The sequence below is a fragment of the Mytilus trossulus genome, chromosome 13 (assembly GCF_036588685.1).
Source record: "Mytilus trossulus isolate FHL-02 chromosome 13, PNRI_Mtr1.1.1.hap1, whole genome shotgun sequence".
Classification (NCBI taxonomy): domain Eukaryota; kingdom Metazoa; phylum Mollusca; class Bivalvia; order Mytilida; family Mytilidae; genus Mytilus; species Mytilus trossulus.
In genome coordinates this window covers 60,613,038-60,637,197 of record NC_086385.1, presented here as the reverse complement: position 1 = coordinate 60,637,197, position 24,160 = coordinate 60,613,038, and the positions used below count along the sequence as shown (strand labels likewise).

At 32.2% G+C, this 24,160-nt stretch overlaps 1 protein-coding gene across 1 annotated transcript in view; it reads left to right on the top strand.

The window, feature by feature from the left end:
* Positions 1-24,160, top strand: part of LOC134694548 (uncharacterized) — a 43,120-nt gene that overhangs the window by 12,042 nt on the left and 6,918 nt on the right. The window contains exons 3-12 of the mRNA XM_063555562.1: positions 5,926-6,024; positions 8,061-8,114; positions 8,387-8,411; positions 11,446-11,703; positions 13,655-14,614; positions 14,848-14,954; positions 16,039-17,283; positions 17,958-17,988; positions 20,453-20,701; positions 22,060-22,263. Of these exons, the coding sequence (XP_063411632.1) occupies positions 5,926-6,024; positions 8,061-8,114; positions 8,387-8,411; positions 11,446-11,703; positions 13,655-14,614; positions 14,848-14,954; positions 16,039-17,283; positions 17,958-17,988; positions 20,453-20,701; positions 22,060-22,263 (3,232 nt within the window). The remainder of the gene's footprint in view (positions 1-5,925; positions 6,025-8,060; positions 8,115-8,386; positions 8,412-11,445; positions 11,704-13,654; positions 14,615-14,847; positions 14,955-16,038; positions 17,284-17,957; positions 17,989-20,452; positions 20,702-22,059; positions 22,264-24,160) is intronic.

The following is a 24,160-nucleotide window of genomic DNA, read 5'->3' as shown; positions in this document are numbered from 1 at the left end:
TTCTATATATGAGTTTGACTCTCCTTCTGGTATATTTCTTTCCTCTTATTATTACGTACATCGACTTTATTTTAATTTTGTTGGATCGTTGTCATATTTGCAATAGTCTTATTTGTATCACAAACAACAGAGTAGAAAACTATTATTTTCTCGTTTTGAAGTTCAAGAGTGTTTAAAACTTGTCAATATTTCTAAAGGAACTACCTACTTCACAACGTTATTTCAATTTCAACAATAGGTGTGGTTAAGCTATATTCTAACATGACGTCTTTCAAACGCTTTGAGAACACACCCGTGGTAAAATATGAATATATTGATTAGGCTGTTCCGATTGCACTCCCACGTTTTATGTTTGTTTATGAATGAGATACCCGATGTCATAATACGATGACGTCAGAATATAAGCATTTTACGGGAAAATACACGCTTGTGAAACCCAAAATCATCACAACATTGAAAACGTAAACAAAATGCTAAAATGTTGTATAAGCCAATTTTTTTATACAAATAAAACATAAAAGTAAATTATCATTTAAATTCGTCCAAAACTATCTAAATACGTTATTGTAAATAGTTTTAGCATGTCACTAATTCCTTTGCTCCGTTCTTTTACGCCATTTTAAAAGTGTGTTTATTTATGGGAACGGCAAATATTTGCCTCCACCTAGAGACATTCGATCCCAAAAAATTGCCGTATTTGTCCTATTAGAATCGAAATAATTCATGGGGGCTTGAATATATCTAGATTTTACCACGGGTTGGCCCTTTATGCCGATATTTTACCCCTCGCTATCGCTCAGGGTAAAATATTTGTCATAAAGGGCCAACCCGTGGTAAAATCACGATATATTCAAGCCCCCATGAATTATTTCTTAAACAACCATGACTTTGCATCAAACAATGATGTGTAAACAAGTTGAGATAAATATTGGTTTTGAGTCATTTCAAAAAAAAAAAAAAAAACCGTAAACTAATTCACTTCTACTAATGTTCTAACTTTGATATTTACATATAAATTATGAATGTAAATTTCTTTTCTGTCAAGGATGGTTGGACAGCACTACATCTCGCGGCAAGAAAAGGCAACTCAGAAATGTTCAATTTTCTTATCGGTAATGGTATTGATGTCAATTTACAGGACAAGGTACGGTATAAATATGGTATATAGCAAATGAAAACATACATATGCATAATGGTTGTTCAACTATCAATATCCATCTTGACAAGTTTCATAGTTTACATTGCCAAAAAGCAAGAACAACCAGGAGCTATTGAGATTGTATTGGAGGCTCTGACGAACGAGATTAACATTCCATGAATGGAACAAGAAATTCATGTTAGTCCTAGTATTTAAAATTGATGATAACTTTTTCAAAAAAACTAAGCAAATCGATATTCACGACAAACATCTCGTATCTAAAAAAAGAATTATCATTTATTTTCATTTCTCATTGGATCGTATTGCAGTCCTTGGTTTCGTGATTTGTGCAATGCATGTTTTTCATTGGCATAAATTTATGATAAGGTGTACATATCAATTTTGGGTCATTTAATTAATCGAGTACAACTATGCAAAAGAAAAACGATATTTATGACGAACACCAAAACAACGTATTGCAAACTCTCGTTCTGAAAAAAGGAATTATCATTTATCTTCATCTTCATTGTTCAATGGATGAAATTGCAAATATTTAAAGTCATTGATATCATTTCATAACTTACTTGAATGGAAAAGTGGACAATTTCATAATGTAAGAAAGAAAATTTCAACTAGTTTATATTGGAACAATTATATCTTAACGAATAACGAAACTATGATTCTCTTAAATATACAATGCGTCCTACTGCGAATGTTTAACGTCCTTGATGACGTTATATTAATACTGCAGGTATGTTACTGTGTTGTTAAATGCAATTGAGAAAGAAAATGGGGAATGTGTCAAAGCAACAACAACCCGATCATAGAGCAGACAACAGCCGAAGGCCATCAATGGATCTTCCATGTAACGAGAAACTCCCGCAACCGTAGGCGTCCTTCAGCTGGCCCATTTAATCAATATGTATACTAGTACAGTGATTATGGAAGTCATAACTCCGAATTATACACAAGAAACTAAAATGAAAAATCATACAAGACTTACAAAAGCCAGAGGCTCCTGACGTGGGACAAGCGAAAAAATGCGGCGGGGTTAAACATGTTTATGATATTTCAACCCTCTCCCTATACCTCTGACTAATGTAGAAAAGTAAACGCGTAACAATACGCACATTAAAATCCAGTTCAAGAGAAGTCCGAGTCTGATGTCAGAAGATGTAACTTTCATGTTTAAAGGCAATTTTTCTTCTTTCTTATCGGTGATCTATATCTATTATTTTGCTTATTCTTTGGAGCTATATTTTAGCTTTATATTTTATGGTTTTGGACTGAAAACATGATGTGTTATGACTAATTAGGTATTATTTATTTCAAAGGAAGTGTGGTCTTTTTTTTTTATTAATATTTGTCTGCTTTGTATCGTTCTAATGAGTTAGTCCCTTTTCAACGGATGTGAAACACTTCATTTTTATTTTGTGCTGCAACACAACCAGGGTTTCCCCTGGGTCAATTATTTTCTTTTGTTCGCCATCTCTTTCGCTAACACAATGTATTTTTCGCCACTTTATTACATTTTTTCGCCAAGTAACACAAATCTTTTTTTTTTTTTTTATGTTCCTCCCCCCCCTGAATAAGATGATTGTGCCCAATTGCTGTCTAAGCTTATTCTCTCAAACTTGTCTAAGAGTCTACATTTTAATGACTTGACAAATACTAAACATTAGTCTTTGAAAAAAAGACCTTTATAGGGAAAATTGATAATATTTTGAACAACTTTTAAAATAAAGAAGATATATATCCTGGAATAGAGAAAAATCTTAGATACTTGAAAGATTTACAGTTCTTTGGTAAAGTTTCTTCAAAAATACAAACATGTGCCCTTTTATACTGAGAAGTGGTTTTTACAACTAAACATTTTTTTCTCACTTGAAATTGATACCTGATATAAGGTGTAGTCATTAAATAGAAGGGTTACTATCATTCGAGAGGTAGTTCCCAACCTTTTGTATAGATGTCTTCATCACGACAATTCTCTTTTCTAGACCATCGTAAAAATGTAAAACTATGCTTGAAACACATGTGTCACTGAATAGACTTTCAAGTACCCACTCAAATCAGTAATCGATATCAAAGTTAAATAATTAAGTTTTAAATCGGAGACCTTTCTTGCTTTTGTACATTTTTCGTCATAAAAACAGTTTTCTTTTCTAAATTATTATTAAAAGAAGGAGAAAAGTCGTAAATATATTGCTTCAAACACGTGCGTCGCAAAGTGGTTAATAAATTATTTATGTGACATGTGACAGGCGCCATTTAACCATATCATTTTGTCATATAATACAATCAACACTTTTATTAATAAGTCATTTGATGTCGATAGCTATGCAATCAGCTGATTAGCTTACGAGTTTAAGGTGAATTTGTGTCTTTTTGATTTTAGCCATGGCATTGCCATTGTATTTTCTATATATGAGTTTGACTCTCCTTCTGGTATATTTCTTTCCTCTTATTATTACGTACATCGACTTTATTTTAATTTTGTTGGATCGTTGTCATATTTGCAATCGTCTTATTTGTATCACAGATAACAGAGTAGAAAACTATTATTTTCTCGTTTTTAAGTTCAAGAGTGGTTAAAACTTGAAAATATTTCTAAAGGCACTACCTACTTCACAACTTTATTTCAATTTCAACAATAGGTCTGGTTAAGCCATAACAACCATGACTTTGCATCAAACAATGATGTGTAAACAAGTTGAGATAAATATTGGTTTTGAGTCATTTCAAAAAAAAAACTTCAACCGTAAACTAATTCACTTCTACTAATGTTCTAACTTTGATATTTACATATAAATTATGAATGTAAATTTCTTTTCTGTCAAGGATGGTTCGACAGCACTACATCTTGCGGCAAGAAAAGGCAACACAGAAATGTTCAATTTTCTTATTGGTAATGGTATTGATGTCAATTTACAGGACAAGGTACGGTATAAATATGGTATATAGCAAATGAAAACTTACATATGCATAATGGTAGTTCAACTATCAATATCCATCTTGACAAGTTTCATAGTTTATATTGCCAAAAATCAAGAACAACCAGGAGCTATTGAGATTGTATTGGAGGTTCTGACGAACGAGGTTAACATTCCATGAATGGAACAAGAAATCCATGTTAGGCCTAGTATTTAAAATTGATGATAACTTTTTTCAAAAACACTAAGCAAATCGATATTCACGACAAACATCTCGTATCTAAAAAAAGAATTATCATTTATCTTCATTTCTCATTGGATCGTATTGCAGTCCTTGGTTTCGTGATTTGTGCAATGCATGTTTTTCATTGGCATAAATTTATGATAAGGTGTACATATCAATTTTGGGTCATTTACTTAATCGAGAACAACTATGCAAAAAAAAAGGAATTATCATTTATCTTCATCTTCATTATTCAATGGATGAAATTGCAAATATTTAAAGTCATTGATATCATTTCATAACTTACTTGAATGGAAAAGTGGACAATTTCATAATGTAAGAAAGAAAATTTCAACTAGTTTATATTGGAACAATTATATCTTAACGAATAACGAAACTATGATTCTCTTAAATATACAATGCGTCCTACTGCGAATGTTTAACGTCCTTGATGACGTTATATTAATACTGCAGGTATGTTACTGTGTTGTTAAATGAAATTGAGAAAGAAAATGGGGAATGTGTCAAAGCAACAACAACCCGACCATAGAGCAGACAACAGCCGAAGGCCATCAATGGATCTTCCATGTAACGAGAAACTCCCGCAACCGTAGGCGTCCTTCAGCTGGCCCCTTAATCAATATGTATACTAGTACAGTGATTATGGAAGTCATACTTAACTCCGAATTATACACAAGAAACTAAAATGAAAAATCATACAAGACTTACAAAAGCCAGAGGCTCCTGACGTGGGACAAGCGCAAAAATGCGGCGGGGTAAACATATTTATGAGATTTCAACCCTCTCCCTATACCTCTGACAAATGTGGAAAAGTAAACGCGTAACAATACGCACATTAAAATCCAGTTCAAGAGAAGTCCGAGTCTGATGTCAGAAGATGTAACTTTCATGTTTAAAGGCAATTTTTCTTCTTTCTTATCGGTGATCTATATCTATTATTTTGCTTATTCGTTGGAGCTATATTTCAGCTTTATATTTTATGGTTTTGGACCAAGTATCATCAACAACTCTTTTTTCATTGACAAAAATTGCCCTTTTGCATACCTGTTTAAAAGTAAAATTTTTAGCTTAAATGGTCTAGGACCCCCTATTTTTTTAAACAATTTGACTCACTGTCTGCAAAGATTAAAATAACAAGAATACGGCACTTCTGACAAGAACTTCGAGTAGGCCCGAGCCACCTTAACATGTTTTACCCCGCTGTATCTGTGCACCTTTCTCAAGTCAGGAACCTCTGTCCTAGTTGAACCTTATGTGAATTTTAAATTTAGTTCATGTATTTTGGAGTATAGTATGGCCTCCAGCATCACTTTACTAGCCCCTTCTGTTGTTGATTTCTCTTCGGTCGGGTTGCTGTCTCTAACACAAATTTCCTTTTTCCATTTTCATTTTTTCTCAATTAGTCAATGCCTATCGTCTCTTGCTTAACTATTCTTTGCCACCTCTGCAGCACTTCTCAAAATACAAAAAGTGGTTCCCTAATTTTAAGTCATGATACAAGCATTAGCCATTCGATTCTTAATAAAGAAATATAGCTATTTCAGATATAAAGTTACAATATTGTTCTTTCTTAATCATATATTTTAATTTCGCTTTGTACATTTTTTAAGGCTGGAAACACCGTTCTTCATGTAGCTGCTGAACAAGATCCGGAGATGGTCAAATCTTTGATAAACAATTATAGTGATCCAAATATACCAAATGATCATGTAAGTACAAATAGAAGATACATTTGCTATTGATTTAAAAATATCCGAAGTTATATCTATAACTAAATCAAACGTCTATCAGGTAAGACTTTGTATTAAGTCTTTCGGCTCGTTCGAAAATTGATTGAGGAAGGAGCGTATTGAATATGTGCATTTGTTCCACAGATAACGCAATTAAACTGTGTAAACTTTCTGTTATTATTCAAATATTGTTTTTATTGTTTACCTAGCAGGGTCGGTTTTCGTACTACGATTTTTTAGTTTTTTAGTGTTTATGCCAACGTGACTCAGGTATAGTGTTATTCCATTGTCATAAGCACTGTTTTTGCTGTCTAAATTGCTGTAATTTTCTCTAGGTCACGTAGAGCACCTTATTAGATTTAAGAAACAATGACAAAATAACATATGTTTTCCTTCTTTTGGCGTTAATGTGCTCTTTTACCCCTCTCACCTCACCATTTTTCTGCAAATAATGGTTTTTAATTTCATCAAAACAAACTTAAAACCTAAGGAGTATTTCAACATTATAAAAAGCTTTCCGAAACAAAATTTGAGAAAGGAGAAAAAAGAGGAGGAGGGTGGCAACACGAGCCTTATCGTGCCATGCATGATTACTGGGAGAGGACATACTGCTGGATTACTTTATAAATACATACTGTCGTATAACTTTATGAGGACATACTGTCGGGTATCTTTATGAGGACATACTGTCGGGTATCTTTATGAGGATATACAGCTTAATTACTTTATGAGGATATACCGTCGGATTACTGGATGATGACATACTGCAAGATTACGTGATGAGGACATACTGTCGGATTACTTTATGAGGACATACTGCCGGATTACTTGATGAAGACATACTGCCCGATTAATTGATGAGGACATACTGCAGGATTACTTGATGATGACGTACGGCCCGATTATTTTAAGAGGACATACTCCCCGATTACTTGATGAGGACATATTGCCAAATTACTTGATGAGGACATACTGCCGTATTACTTTATGAGGACATACTGCCGATTAATTTTACGAGAACTTACTGCCGGATTACTTGATGAGAACATACTGCCAAATAACTTGATGAGGACATACCGTCGGATTACTGGATGAGGACATACTGCAAGATTACTTCATGAGGACATACTGCTGGATTACTTTATGAGGACATACTGCCAGAATACTTGATGAGGAGATACTGCTAGATTAATCGATGAGACATACTGCCGGATAACATTATGAGGATATACTGTCGGATAATTTGATGAAGAAATACTGCCATATTACTTGATGAGGACATATTGCCGGAATACCTGATGAGGACATACATGTACTACCGGATTACTGTATGAAGACATACTGCCAGATTACTTCAAGGAGACATACTGCCGAAATATTTTATTAGGACATACTGCCCGATTACTTGAAAATACTTTCTTGACGGTTATAACTGTCCTTTCCTATATTTCGAAATGTCAGATTTACACATGAAACTTCATACTAAAATTATCAATAAAAGGGACGATTTTTTTTGGATAAGTTAAGCCTATGTCAACTGATTTTTGTAGTTTGATATTATTTTCTTCACCACGGTCAAAGATAAGGGGAGAGTTTGGCGTTTTTTTGTATAAGTTAAGCCTATGTCAACGGATTTTTATAATTTGCTCCTATGTTCTACACCATTGTCCAAGATGAGGAGAGAGTTTGGCGCTTGCTTGCATGTTTAGCCCCACCACATTCGATATGTGCTTGTCCAAGTCAGGAGCCTGTAATTGAGTGATTGTTATTTGATGCGGTTGATCGTATGCTTTGTTTGTTTATTGTTTTGTACAGTTTTTTTGATTGATATATTGTACCATTGTTCCAGGATAAAGGGAGGGTTAAACGCCCACTAACATTTTCAATCCCGCCACATTATGTATGAATGCGCCTGTCCTGAGTCTGGAGCGAGTATTTCGAAAATTACAATATTGAAATATTACACATAATGAATGTGTTATAATTTTTAATACAAAACAACTTGTTTGATTCAGGGGAAAAGGCCAATAGAAGTAGCCAACAGCAACGTCATAGTGAGGTTGATAAAGGTAAGATTTATGTCGATTTTTTAATAACGTTAAATAAATATATGTATAGAGTATATGAAGATTTGAAACGTGCTAACGAATTTTAAGAATGACCTCAAAGATATGTCAAACCGAGAATGGAACTGAATCAACATAGTATTTGATATATTGTTTTCTTTAAAAAAAAATGTGTACTGACTTTGTGTCATAAATATCCACTATCTTGTGTTTTCTAATTTGTATACATATTTTTGAAATACAGACAAATAATTAAGTCTTAATGCTCCTTGCAGGATTATGAAAATACACTTGTACCTGGTGAGTAGTTTTCTTAACATGATCTTATGATGTGCCACGATACAGTTGTCGACAAATTCTATAGCCATAAATGTGCATATGTGTATACAAATACTATTTAGTTTGATTTATTTTACTGAAAAACATCAATATTAATACCAATATAAATTTCATTTAAGAACTAATAATAGAGTGCTTTTTAATTATGTTGATCATCACACTCAGCAAAACAGTCATATACGGAAATATGTAATGTTCGGTATTTAAAAGACCAGACGATGTAAAATGGTAAATTACATTCTAAGACGTGGTAAATATGACCATAGTTGGTTTAGATACAGACACATTGTATGGATCAACCAATAATTGTGCGTGTCAATAAATCTGACGGAGTGTCAATTTAAATCTTTCCTTTTCATAAAGTTTTTGTAGCAGTTTATGTGTACGGAGCACACTCCTTGATATGACGTCCGTATAATGTGAACATGCATGTGCATAACGTATCAATTGAGATATGTAGACACAACCCGAAAGGGCAGAGGAAATGTTACTGCTAACAATTGGGGAATTAATAATTCGGAAGCTGAAATTGTTCCGGTTGTCATATTTTTAAATGTCGGCCATCTGTGTCAATATTGAGGAAAGATCAAGATATGAAGTAGTAATTCTAGCTTAACAAGATCAAGTTGAACTGCAAACCTTGTCAAAATTGATCTAAGCTCCCATGTCTCTGATAGAACGTCCAATTCTTAAGTTGAAATTGATCTACCAATGTCCGTATTCAGAGACAAAGTAGGTGTGACATGTTTATCATCTCTTTGCTAAAATTGTCTTGTCAATGAGTTTCGGAAACAAATGAGGAGTCAATAAATCCCACATGCAAGCACATAGAATTTGACAGGGATGACCTTTTGATGAATTATAAGTCCTTCATCGGTTCAATAAAACTCAGTAAACATCAAAGGTGTAGGTCCGGTAAGGACCTATTTTGGCCTCAAATTTCAGGTTCATCTGACAAACGATTTTGACCACTTTTCAATTTTTATTTCATTTGAATCAATTTGTTTATATGAAAGATTTGAACTGATTAAGTCATTAAAAACGATCCGATTCAAGCTCAAATATGACAAATCAACCAAATATGCCGAAAAATGTCACTTTTCGGATGGTTTTTGTCAAAAATGAAAGTGGCTGCATCCGTGTTCATCCTCAACCTTTATATATGTTATGTATTATCATAAAATACAACTTCCATTTCAATATCAAGGATAAACATGAATGCGGCCACTTTCGTTTTACACGAAAACCATCTAAAATTTTACTAAAATGCTAGAATTGTGAAGAATTCAGTAATTTAGCATGACTTTAAGGTGCCAGTACCCGATATATGTTCATTGTATAGTCAAAAATAGCCCATATTTATGTAGCAGAAGCACTCTTCTGTTCAATAAATAACTAAAAGTTTACATTTTATCAATTTTGTAAAACTGCTATATTTTAGGCCAAAAAGGGCTCTTACTGGACCTACTCCTTTAATGACTTGCCTAGTTTCTATTGATACCTTTCGTTCAAACAAAACCTGTATTCTGCTTCCTGATACGCATGTTCTGCAAATGAAATATCTGTCAAATAGACACACATTATGTTCGTAGGGAAAAAAGGTTTTTGATTGTACCAAATGTACTTGAAAGTAGAACAGATATTTGAGTACTAGAATAATTGTAAATATGTAGCTCACAGTTTGTTAGTTATAGATGGTTTTTTTCTCAAATATAGAATCAATTTCGATGTTGTTGATTTCGCGATTATCCTTTGCAAAACCTCTATGTTCTTTTTATCTATGTTTGATACGAGATATAAGGCCATTACGGTGGTTGTTATGAGTAAATGTTCTTTTAGAATGATGTATACGTATATCATTACTGAAATAAAAATGATCTATGGATTTCCTGTCAGCTCTTTTTCAGTTTGTTCATTTCGAACAGCAAGTATATGATAAATTGGGGATTATATTATGACACTTATTCTAAATAATGATTGACGGGGGACGATATTTAGGTCCTTTACTGCGGAATGATTTTAACTCTCGTTCACAAACGATGTTGAGGTCTACTATTATACTGTGGTTACGGGGGCATATATTAGAGCATATATATAGATAAGTCTACAGCTTGACCAGGCCGGGGTTTTGAACCCACGACATCCCACATTTGGGGTGATCACGAAACAGTGAATGTTTGGGATACATTGATTTTCATATATTTTTTTAACTATTGTTCATATCTAGAGCTACTACATAAGGAGAATTAAGAAACACATTATTATTACACTGATACACTTTTGGCTGCATTTTAAAATCGGATCTAAATTTTTATATGTTACTTAAATAACTAAAATGTGTTTTCGTTAATTCATTTAACATGTTCAAATAGTAAGTTTTTTGACGATATGTGAATCATTATTAAATCAAAAGCATGTGAAACAATTTGGTGATACAGATATGTAAGTAACCGTTCTGCATTTCATTACGAGAAGTCAGAAACTTTGAAAATGATAAATATCAGTTTTATCTTTTTTAAATGGGGCCTTGCTAATTAGTTTGACGGAGCTTGGACATTATCAAAATGACTTATGACTGGTAATAACGCATTTGAAATTGTCGAATTCCTAGTACTTAGTAAGCAAATTTTGTCAATCTTACTGAATATTTTGTAATCTATTCTTTTACCTATTTTGCCAACAATCTTTTAAAATTCTGGTGACGAAAATGTATAGTTGTTATGATTTTGTTTTGATAGAATGAATAATTACAATGTTTTTGTATATACACTTATTAACGCATGATTTGCAAAGTCTGCTCTATAGCTTTTAAAATGCCTAAAATTTCGTGTAGTATAGGCCAGGTTCAGTGTGTGGATATTTTGTCAAGGACTGCAGAAATATGTTACAAAACCGTTTTGAAAATATATTGTTTACTCTAAAAAAAAAATAAGGATATTTTATGATCACGTTTGTTAAATTTGTAAATGTTTAATTGTGTCAAAAACAAATTCAGGACTTCCAGCTGAAGTTAAGAAATTCGATAAAAAATCAGCGAGGGTGTTCTCTAGTCTTTTAGAAGAAGAAAGCTATCGCCATTTTGAGTCGAGAGTTATGTTGGCTGGCGAGCAGGGCACTGGAAAAACTACTATTGCCAGACATCTTGTCGGTAAACAACCAACAAAATTCAGAATGTCAACTGATGGAATAGAGTTATACAATGGTCTGTCATTCATGGACATAGAATCAAACTGCTGGCGTGGTGGACAACAAGGTAAAAATAAAAATAGAAAGAAAAAAAATCAGAAATCAGAAAAAAACATTGTTATGTTTCATATTCATCATTTTATTGATCATATTTACTTTTTGAACATTACGAAACTATCAGATCTTGAAATTGTTTTGTGTCTTGGCCTTCTTAAAGTTCTGAAAAAAGTATTTAGGTTCTTCTCGGTGGCCGAGTGGTCTAAGCAGTTACTAATGTTATCACAATCAAAAATCAAATCTATCTAGTACATCTATGATTAGTTTATTTATTAAGTGTAGAATAAATTCTAAACATTTGGTTTTAAAATCTCGATGTTCCTTTATAAACCATATTTGTCAATGATTACATACTTGCAAATCCACAATCATGGTATGTTGTAAGTGTAATCACCTCAAGTTAAAAGTTTATCCTGTAATTGAGCAGACTGTTTTTGACGGGGAAAATAGGACAATATGTTGATATCTACAATTTGAACATTTGTCATCTTTAAAACAGATATTTCATAATGTTAAACCATCTCTTGATAATGTATCGCAAATTTTCGAAGGGATGACATTAACTAAATGGAACTTTTTAAAGCATAGATTAAACCTCCAAGAAGAGGTGGGCTTTGTCACTAAGTCCTTCTAAAGAAGTCATCTTTTAAATTCATAGTTTTATCTCATCAATCTGTGGAAGTGCTATTTCAACATGTACATAATAAACACACATGGAGTAGGAAGACAACTGATGGTACATCAGAATAACTTGCCACACAATTGTCTATACAATGGCTAATTTTGTTAAATAGTCATGCCGATTTCGACTTCAATACGTAATAGCCATACTATTTTAATCAATAGTTTTGAAAAAAAAAAGTTATACTGCATCGAATGTGCTAGTGAAGTTGTCTTTTCGAGTCAGTTAGAATTGTCAAATCTTAAACCCAAGGCATTTCATCTTTTTTACGATTCATTTAGATATTGTTGCAGTCATTTATTTATGACAGTTTTGAACAATTAAATCAATCACGAAACATATTTTACGATTTAAGACAAGTGATGCTTTCAAACACTTTCGTTTATATGTTACTGTGAAATGTGCTGTGTTAGTTTTTAATGACTAAGATTGAAAAAGTCATGTCAAATAAAAGCGATAGGATGCTTTTTCAAAGTTGTCTAAAAAATGTAAATCCTAGTATTTAGACGTGTTACATATAAACGTTTATGTTATATAAATTACAGTTTTCCTTCTATTGAACATGGAAAGTATTGAGGTCTGGAGCAGGCATGTCAGTAACTGCTAGTAGTCCTTTGTTAATTAATGTATTATTGTCATTTTGTTTAGTTTCTTTTGCTACCTAATCTGACATCGGACTCGGACTTCTTTTGAACTGAATTTTACTGAGCGTAATTTTTTTTTATACATTTGCTAGTAGTATAGGGGGACGGTTGAGATCTAACAAAAAAAGTTTAACCCCGCCGCATTGAGTCTGGAGTCTCTGGCCTTTGTTAGTCTTGTACGATTTTTATTTAAGTTTCCTGTGTATATTCCGGAGTTTAGGAAGACGTTCACTATCACTGAACTAGTATGTTTTTTGGTGTAGGGGCCAGCTTCAGCACGCCTCCGGGTACAGGAGTTTATCGCTGTATTGAAGACCCATTGGTTGTCGTCGGTTGTTGTCTGCTCATTTGTCAAGTTGTTGTCTCTTTGACACATTCCTCATTTCTTTCAATGTTGATATATGTTTTCAGTCATAAGGCATCTCTGTATAGCTTAACACAGATATGACACAGATAATTGATATCCAGGGCATATTGTGGAGAAACTATTAATCTAAAACAAAATGCAATGTCGTGAATAACAATGTTTTTTTAGTATACATTTTTGATTATCCCTATTAGACAGAGGGATTATTTTATCTTCGATCAATCATATCTGTGTCATTCAATGTATTGACATTTGTTTCTTCATTTAGACTTTACAATGGAAGAATTAACCATTACCAGATCTCTAATACAGGACGAAACACTGAAGAAAGGAAAATCTAATGTACGCGATAAAAAAGGGATCAGTCAACATACATTAGATAAAGAAGACACGCCCTTGTCTGCATCTGAAACACCAGAAAAAACACATGAAACGCATAATTCACATTCGTCTGATTCAACAGCTAAATGGTCGGATTTTGGAGGTCAATTGTCAAATACAACTTCCAAAACCGAAAGTCTAAATGATACTTTCCGGCCAAATCATCACCTTTTAAACAAGCATGTCAATCCTGACGGTGAACTCAAACAACTATCGGATGACCAGTCTGAACACAAAGAGATTAAAGAAAACAGAGATAGCAGTTGTGGAGTAGGTATGCATGATAGTAGTCATGCCCGTCCAGTAAGCCCGTCAAGTAGATCAGTCGAAGACAGTAATTTATCAGATTACCTTATCAATGTGGACGAACCAAACACATATGATCTACCTGCCACACAGGAACCCATTGACGCTTTTGATGACAAATACACCCATGAAGTTCTATATGATGAAGAGACCTCCACGAGCGTCCCAGATTATCTTCATTCGGAGTCGGGTTTTACTGGAGATGTGCACATAGAAACTGTCACTAAACCTGTAATAATCAGAAAGCTAAAAAAAATTTTTGGTATTTCCAAGAAAGTTAAAGAGGTCAAAGTGTCGATCACAAAAGAAAAATTCTTTGAGAAGTCTGTTAAGGTTGGGAAAAAGCTGTTACACAATAAAAATATAGCACCTATAATAATCTGGGATTTTGGTGGGCAGGATGTTTTCTATTCAACTCATCAGACATTTCTGACATACAGAGCTATTTACATAATTGTGTTGGACGGAAGTAGAAAACTAGATGATCCTTGTCCAACTGAACAATATCTCCCAGGAAAGAGTGGACAAAAAACAGCAAAAGGTACTAATAAAATAATTAACATTAATTTAAATGGGTTTTACTTAGAATAAGTGCCAAATATATTGAAAACAATAGTGTTCATAGGTGATTCCCAAATGTGATTCCTAATAAGTTGACAGATCCTTTTACTTTTGTCCATTAAAAAAATAATCTACATTGACGGTGTATGTTGATAAAAGATTATCATAAGTAGTATATACACACAAACAAACGTATTTGTATTTCTTTTGAAGATTATCTGCTATTTTGGATCAACACAATTGTAACATACTGTAAAGGGAGTGTGAAAGGTTTTCCTAGAATTATCATTGTTCTGACCCACAAGGATAAGTTAGATCCTGTAAGTATTTTAGATAAGATAATGTTTTGAATGTGTTCGATATGTCAATGGAAAGGTGTTTATAGGTGACGCTAAACTCAACACTATCGAAATACAAAACCAAACATAAAATTAATAAATTTGGTATAGAAGTATCATTAAACTATATAGTTATAGAAAGATGTGGAATGCGTGCCAATGACACAACTCTCCATCCAATAACAATTTATGAAAACGACCAAAGTACGGTCTCCAACATAGAGGCTTGGCTCAAATCTCACATCAAGCTACAATGTATAAAGGGCTATATTATTTATATATAATGTGCCTCTTGTAAGATATGCGTTTGTAATAGTTTCATATACAATTTGCTCGGATTTAGAACATTACAGCTGCGGTAGGACAAAACGTTTTCCTTTGTGGTTTGTAATAGTTTGATATTACCGATATAACACTGAATCGTTGGTATTTGGTCATTTTCTTCCTTATTTGCTCCTTTTTATTTTGTTTCATTTACTTGATATTCTTGTTTTGCTTTACTAAATAACATTTATTAGTATGTCTATTGGAATAATGCGACTTTTACATAATGTGATTTATTCTAAAATGTTCACCATATACACATCATATAATTCATAGTTGATTGATACGATATTCATTTTAACTTTAAAGACTATGAATAGTACACATGACATTTTTAATACTGGTAGTAATATATTTATCCTTAGGAATTATTTTTGTCCTTAGCAACCACTGATAATATAATGAACATTAAAGTCCTTAGCAACCATACATTTTTGAACTGAGAAGGCTATCAAGAAAAGAAAAAAAAGGAACGACCTTTCAGTTGTTCATAAGCAATTGACTTTTTAATTGTTAATTTATTTTTCTTATTTACTCCATTTTATTTTTCAATTAAACTTGATATTCTTGTTTTGCTTTAACCCGTATTTTTTCCCAGTATGTCCATTGGAATAATGCCAATGTTGCATTATGTAATTTATTCTAAAATGTTCACTATATAAACATCAGATAATTCAAAGTTGTTTTATACGATATACAGATAATTTTGTTGAGAAAACATATTCGTTTTGATATATTTAAGAATGAAATTGAACAGAGACGAATGAAGGTATTTGAAGAAATCAAACACATGTTTTTACAAACACCATTTATGCAGCACTTGGTAATTGAAGATCAGATATTTGTAAACGCTAAAGACAAGCGTGATCCAGAGTTAGCAAAACTAAAGAATATCATAATCAGCGAATCGAAGATGCAGCCAACATGGGGTGAACCTCTTCCAAAATGTTTTATTCCTTTAGAACTAGAATTTGCATCGCTAATCAAACGCGGTATTCCATTGATTACACTAGAGCATTTACAGAAAATCAACTCACTACAACCTATAAGATCCTTGACAGAATCTGAGTTAACAGTATTTCTGAAATTTCAACATGCAGTAGGCAAGGTGTTATACTTTGATGAAAAGCTATTAGACCATCATGTTATTTTGTCTCCAACACATTTAATCGATGCCTTTAAGTCTATTGTTACTGATAGACGATTCTGTGAAGGAGACAAAGAAAGAGAAGAGTTGTGGGATGTCATGGGTAAGAAAGGGGTAGTCTCAAAAAAGGCAATCCAAAAAATTTGGAAGAAACATAAATATAAGAAATTCTACAAAGATAAAGATTATTTACTGGAAGTTATGACTCACCTGGATATATTGGTAGAACCAAAAAGATACGACCTAGATCGCCACCGTATACCTGCTGACTTCTACTATGTTGCAAGTATGGTACGAGCACACGATGATTCTGGATACCTCCAATCAGCTGGCTTCACAACCAGGAGTATTGCCATAGCCTTTCAATCGTCATCATTGATGATACCGCCTGCATTATCCTTTAGATTTATTAGTTACTGTTTATACGTCTGGGCGGTGAAAAAATACGGAGATTCCAGAAAAGAAATGTTGTTCCATAGGTCAGGGTTTTTTACCATTGATTCGTCTTTAGATATGTACATTGCCTGCGAAGATGAAAGGATTATTGTCCGTCTTGTTCATGCCACATCAAATACACTTATAATGAGGGATGTAGCCTCCAGCATCTATGAATGCCTTACATCAGCCTTGGAGAAAATAAGTCAGCTGTATATCAGAACAAGTAGTGATCAGACTCAAACCAGTGATGCATCCTTTGTGACCAGAATATGTTGTAACTCACCAAATAACTCATGTGTTCTACCTGACAATGATCTAGCTCACACAGACCAAATATGGATATGTCCTTCACATGGCATTGAACACAGCATACACACAATTACATCGTGGATTGAAGAAAAGGTAGTAGTTTATGTTATGAATTGTTTCTTTTAGGGGGCATGACAGGGAAAATGCAAAAACATAAACACACATTAAGTTCGATTCAACATTCTAATTTGTTATCGATAAACTCGCTTATCATTTTGAATTGTATCAAATCTACCAATACGGTTCGAAAATAATATGAACTGCCAAAGATGCAATGATTTTTTTGGTTAACCATAAATAAACGACAGAATTAAGATCAAATTAAATACCCTTCCTTTTGTGAAATACTAGGAATTGTGAATTTCCCTGTTAATCAGCTGTATTTTAAATGAATACACATTTGAAATTGGAAATTACGATGCAAGTATATACTCTGACAATGAACTCTGTATTCAAATATATAAAAAAAGAAGTTACAAACCAGTATGATTTCCAATGATACAACTCTCCACAAGCAAGAGACCAAGAGACACATAAATTAACAACTAAAGGTCACCGTACGGCCTTCAACAATTAGCAAAGCCCATCAAAGCCTGTAAATACATAATATACTCTAAAAGAAAAAGAGTGTTTATGACTTTTACAAACAGTTTTAAACTTAAACCTAATCAGTTTAATGATATATCTACTAATAATTTATAACAAATTGATTTACCAAAAAAAATGAATACCTTTCAATTAGTTTATAATTTCATTTTTATATTCAGAAAGACGAAAAGTGTAAACCAGGGTGCACAGGTAATGTTTAACAAATGCTGAATATAATGTAATGTCAATTTTAAGTATTATGTTTTTGATCACATCTTGTGGAAAACTACTAACTTTAATCAGTCGGGGCACTTAGCAATCTCCATAATATTATGGAATTGGCTAAATTTGACTGATTCATGAAAATCCATAATATTATGAGATCACATACTTTTCCCATTAATATTATGCGTGTCCATAATTTTGAATATATATTAAAGAGGCAAGTGCAATGTGAGGGATCAACGTACCAATTTAACCGCTGTTTTTAACTTAAGTACTTAACATATCTCTGCAGATTATAAAGTATTTATAGCACACGCACGAGCAACACCCACACGTCAATGTGTTATTTATTTGTTGATACGGTATGGTTTATTTGTAAATCTCTTTGATTTCGTGAACAATTTGTCAATGATTGTTATGGTTCATAATTATGTCCTGCAGTTAATATATCAAAATGCCTTTTTGATAAAGAAAATGTAATTGGTTAGTTCATTTATAAGTGAATTTTTAATTCGTTTTCATCTGATGAGTTAATACAAAAATAAATAAGGATAATTGATGTTGTATGATTAAAAATGAGACCAACTATCAAGCAGTGTTTAAATGTACTGGATGTAAGCAACTATAGCATGTACAGACAACCGTAAAGTCTTTAACCTTTAGAAAATCCAAAACCATATGGTAGCCCTTAAAAAAAATCAAACTGATGTATACAGTTCGTTCATATTTTTTAAAGTTACTATATCAGTTAAGGGGAGGGTTTGGAGCCTTTAAGGTTGTTTAACCCCGTCACACTAAGTATGTACATGGTTCAAGTTAATTAGTGTGTTATTTGGTATCTTGTGAAGAATTGTTTCATTCGCAATCACATCAAATCTTCTGTTGATAGTATAAAAAAGAAGATGTTGTATGATTGCCAATTAGACAACTATCCACAACAGACTAAAATGACACAAACATTAACTTTATAGGTCACCGTAAGTGGGTTTTTTTTACAAACCTTGTGTCAACATTTGCCAACAACTACATGTTTGAAACATTTACGACTATTTAAATCAATGTTAAATTTTGAAAACAATTCTATATTTTGTTTTTCTGTTTGCGGGAATGTCATATTATATACTGTATTTTCCATTGTATTTAAGAAATAAAACAATAAATAAAGTGCATTTGTCTCCCTTATTCTGAGAATTAGTTAAATATAGTTATCTCCCTCATTGCTGTTTTTGGTTATTATCTTGAATATTATTATAGATAGAGATAAACTGTAAACAGCAATAATGTTCAGCAAAGAACGATTTACAAATAAGTCAACATGACCAAAATGGTCAATTGGCCCCCTAAGGAGTTTTTGTCCTTTATAGACAATTTTAAACAATTTTCATAAAATTTGTAAATTTTTACTACCGGTAACATTTTTCACAGAAACTACTGGGCCAAGTTCATTATAAATAGTGATAATTGTAAGCAGCAAGAATGTTCAGTAAAGTAAGATGTACAAACACATCACCATCACCAAAACACAATTTTGTCATGGATCCATCTGCTTCCTTTGTTTAATATTCACATAGACCAAGGTGAGCGACACGGGCTCTAGTTAAAGTTAACTTTAGTTTTTCTGAAGGCAAACGGCTGACATGTGAAGAAAATCATTGTATAATAACGTTTTCGAATCATAAAGAATCATAAAGATATGACCCGTTACCTAAATAGTGTCTATCATTTGCTGCTTGACCTTAATTCGACCTGATAGGGACTGACTTCTCACTGGTTTAGTTAACGTTGAGAATATGTGAGCATTTCCTTGCGTTATGGTTTCGCCCGGTTTGAATATATATTTATAAATAAGTTTTAGTTTGCAATAATGGTATACTTTTCCTTGTTTTATTTTGTTTTTACAAAAAATGCGCTGGTCCTTATTTTTTATAGTCTTGTCTATATCACAGTAGTATGTACTCAAGAAATATCGTTTTATTGGGACGTATCTCCACAAATATTTTAATGGCTATTTTGTGTTAATAAAAAAAACATGTTGACTGCTGTATATTTGACAGTGTTACATATTATGCCTGTTTGATTAGCTCACTCATCGTTTTCAATAAAATTGTATTGATTCGACTGTCTTATAAGTGAGAGATTTAGCTAGCTCTAAAACCATGTTCAAGCCACTATTTTGTACATAAGAAAATGCATGTATCAAGTCATAAACATTACAATCGTTTCATTCGGTTTAAGTTTGTTACCCCGATTTTTTTTGGCCATGGATTTATGAGTTTTGAACAGCGGTGTACTACTGTTGCCTTTTTTTTTTTATTAATTCGTATCATTTTGGGCTTTTGATTTTAACTTTTGATAAGGGACTACTCGTTTTTAATTTTCCTCATAGATAAGTATTTTTATGATTTTACTTTCTGGTATTTAAAAAAAATATGCAATATTGCTGATACAGTTACCAAAGATGAATTTCTGAAAGCGACACCATTAGACATTCATTTACGACGTCTGTCGTTACTGTACAGTCCATTCGAGGCCAAAGAACTGGCAATACATTTAGGATTGTCGAACAGGGAAGTTAATGTCATAGAAGCAACTGCAGATCCCTTAACAGCAAGCTTTGCAATTTTGCTAAGATGTCGAGATAGCAGGATGGTGACATTTAAAGACATCAGAGAGGCGATAGAAAGTATTGGAAAAGAAAGTATTCACATACTTTGCAATGTAAATATATATTAATGAATCATCAATTAAATTAACCTTGTTTTGCCTATAATTGTAGTTTGTTTAATCTAATGGTATATGTTTGTATAACAATGTTTACTTGAACATATACTCATATTAACAAACAATTCCAATAACATTATGTATATCATGTAAATAGGATAACTATGAATATACAAAGAAAACACAATAAAAAAAGCCACAATACGACAGACTTAATGTTAGTATAAGAAAAAAGAAAAAAGTCCTTATCATAATCCGTTTGAAAATAAATGGTGTTTAGTTATCGAAATATACATTTCTATTGTAATATGTCTTTATAACACAATGAAGAAAATAAAGAGATTAATCATTATTAAATACAAAACAATTCCTACTTAGTTCTTTAAAACAAATATAACGGATGAAACAAAAGTATGCAAACTATTCTTTCTGTTAAAGTCATAGTTAATCTTTCAACGCAAAAAAAAAAGTTAACATTTAAGATAATATTATAAAATATCTAACACATGTTTGATGAACATAGATAGATTTACATAAAGGCAACGAGAATAACAATGATAGTTAAAAGTAAGTTCACTAACAAATTCTGACTTGGAATGAGACTTGTTTCCTTAGCACTTATGCCACATCTTCTTATATCTATGTACATCAATGCAAATGCTTTCAATTGTGACAATGGTGACAATAATAGATTTTTCTTTTTTTGCAGCTTGTGAAAGGCGAAAATATTCATTTTGGTAAGTACAAATATTTTTGTATCAATTTTTTCCAAAGCATGTAGTACTATGAACGTGGAAACTGATTGATTGTAAAACTAAGAAGTATTTTTAAGATATGCATGTGTTTTATAACATATGATTGACTTCTATGAAAATGTTACGCAGGCAGTCAACAAGGTTCTATAAAGATTAGTTAAAAAGGAAAAATTGTATACATTCTGCAATATTAAACGTACAGCAAGTAAATGGAATAGGGTCAGACATTAATGCAACGTTCTGATTATTGTCAAATTACCTCGTTATGATATATCTACTGGTATTTTTCACGATTATACAGATAAAATGCAAACTACTCCGATAACATTCAATGTAATGTTAATTATGTGTCCTTTCATCAACAGTAATTAAACATATATACATCATGTCAGCTTCCATTTAGATTGTTATCGGGTTATGACGTAGAAACACAAATAGCATTTGCATGATATAAGCATTGCATTTCACAAAATAAGACCAATATTTGATATATTTTCTCTATTCAATTGCATATTTTGTGTAATAATCTGCTGTCATTTTAATTATGTTGCAAATATTTCCCTATATTTTAACAACGCAGACATGGAACCTGAGAAGTGGGATATGGTACCTACAGCAGAACATATTGACAGATTGGCTCCATTGGTAGGGAAATACTCCCTCCCGTTCCTTATCGAACTTGGAATGGATTTAAATACCTGGGAACAGATCAGCCACCGACAACATATAAGAGATTTGGTCAGACTGAACCAGGATATCTTAGAAGAATGGAGATTCAAGTTTTGTAGGATGCACAATCTGAAACCAACTTTGCGAAATATCGCACGTGCATTCAGTAACATTGATAAAAACATAAAACTCGTTGAAAACACATTATCTGATTTATTTTAACTTTTTTTGTTTTTGTATTTAGCTTGATTTTCTCTTAAACGCATCTAAAACACGCTTTTCAAAACATTGTATATATAAACATTGTGTATCATCTGAGAATGGATAAATTTAGATTAACTGCATGCAGTTTACCGCCATCTTGGATTATATATAAAAAAAAAACTACGTCATCGGTCTAGTCCGTTATTAAAACAGATTTGAAACCAATGAAAGAACATTTAGTGATATATTTCATTTTTGTTTCAACAAATGCCAAATATTTCTGTTTCTTTAAATCAATTTTCAACTTACCCATTTAAGCAGAGTAAACACAAACAGTAATAATTACATTAGATGTATGTTTCATTATAATAAGTTTTTTCTGATTGTCTCGCGATATTCCTTAACCATCTTCATTTCACAATAAAAATGATCATTCACGATGACACAAGGTCCCACAATAAAGTTCATAGGTAAATTAAATAAAAACTTGATAAAAATTGTGTTAGTATGGTCCTTACTACAAAATGTAAATATAAGTATTGTATGCTTGTTTGTACCTTCTTAGGGTTGTGAATGCGTTGACCATGCGCACATAGATTTCTTTTTATTAACATAACAGGGTTCTTTTGGTAAATAATTATATATAGACTGCCTCTTTTGGAATTGTCCTTTTTTATCATTTTTTCTGCTTATTTTGTGATATTGTGTTTATCTTGTATACAGACTTACAGCCTTTTTATATTTTCTTTACTTTTGAAATACTAATTTACTTATCATCATTGATATATTATATCATATATGCACATTTATTATTAATGACTTAATCCAAATGAACTGTGGCCATTCTCATTTCACTTGTAATTTGTTTTGTCAATCAATGTGTCCTAGACGCAATAAGAGAATGGAATTATTAGCGTTTATTTTTATCCTAAACGTTTTTTATATCAAGTTTAAAACATTGTCGGTATTAACACATAACAAGACTTTATTATTTTTAAAAGCAATGAGCATGCAGGTACCTCAGATTTGAGACGGAGTTATAACCTACACTTTTGTGTAATCTTCAAGGTATTTGTACGTTGCCGTTCGTGTTATTTTCATCCTTACATGTTCAAAGTAACTGTATAATAGTATAGCAAAACAAGCTTATAACTTAAAATCAAGACACTCCTTTTTTGTCTTTGATGATATGTTTTTTTGGGGGTTATTTTGTTTGCTTAATATTAAAATTATGGAATACTTTAATGATAGAAACAATAATTCAGCAATGTAAATGTATATTCATGTTGAGATGTTTTTATTGTACAATTTGTATATTAAGCTTTGTCTTTTTTAATTAATATGTCAATTATTGTATCTCATGTAGTAGCTCTTGTTCATCTTATTTAGTGTTAGATCCGTATATTTTTGTTTATCTTCTTATATATCAGCTCTAAGTTAGTTACCAAAATGTGTGCTTAACCAGGCAGCAAACAATCCATGTATCGTTGTGTTGAGGTTCATATGTATATAACTTTCCTTTTTTTCTGGAATATTTTCTATACTGGGGAAAGTTCTAAACGAAAGATAGATTGCTGGTCTCACGCTGGTGACATCAATATGCTAATGTTTAAATTAAGAATCATAAAATGTTGAGTTAAACAAATCAATTTCACAAAACCGAAGGCATACCTAACGTCCAATTTTCCTCCTCTGGCAATCAACATCGCACCAGATTCATAATTTTAAGGACTCATCCTCCTATCAGAGTCAACTGATCAATCAGTTATTTCGAAATAATTAATTTTTACAAACGTCTTCATGTACGT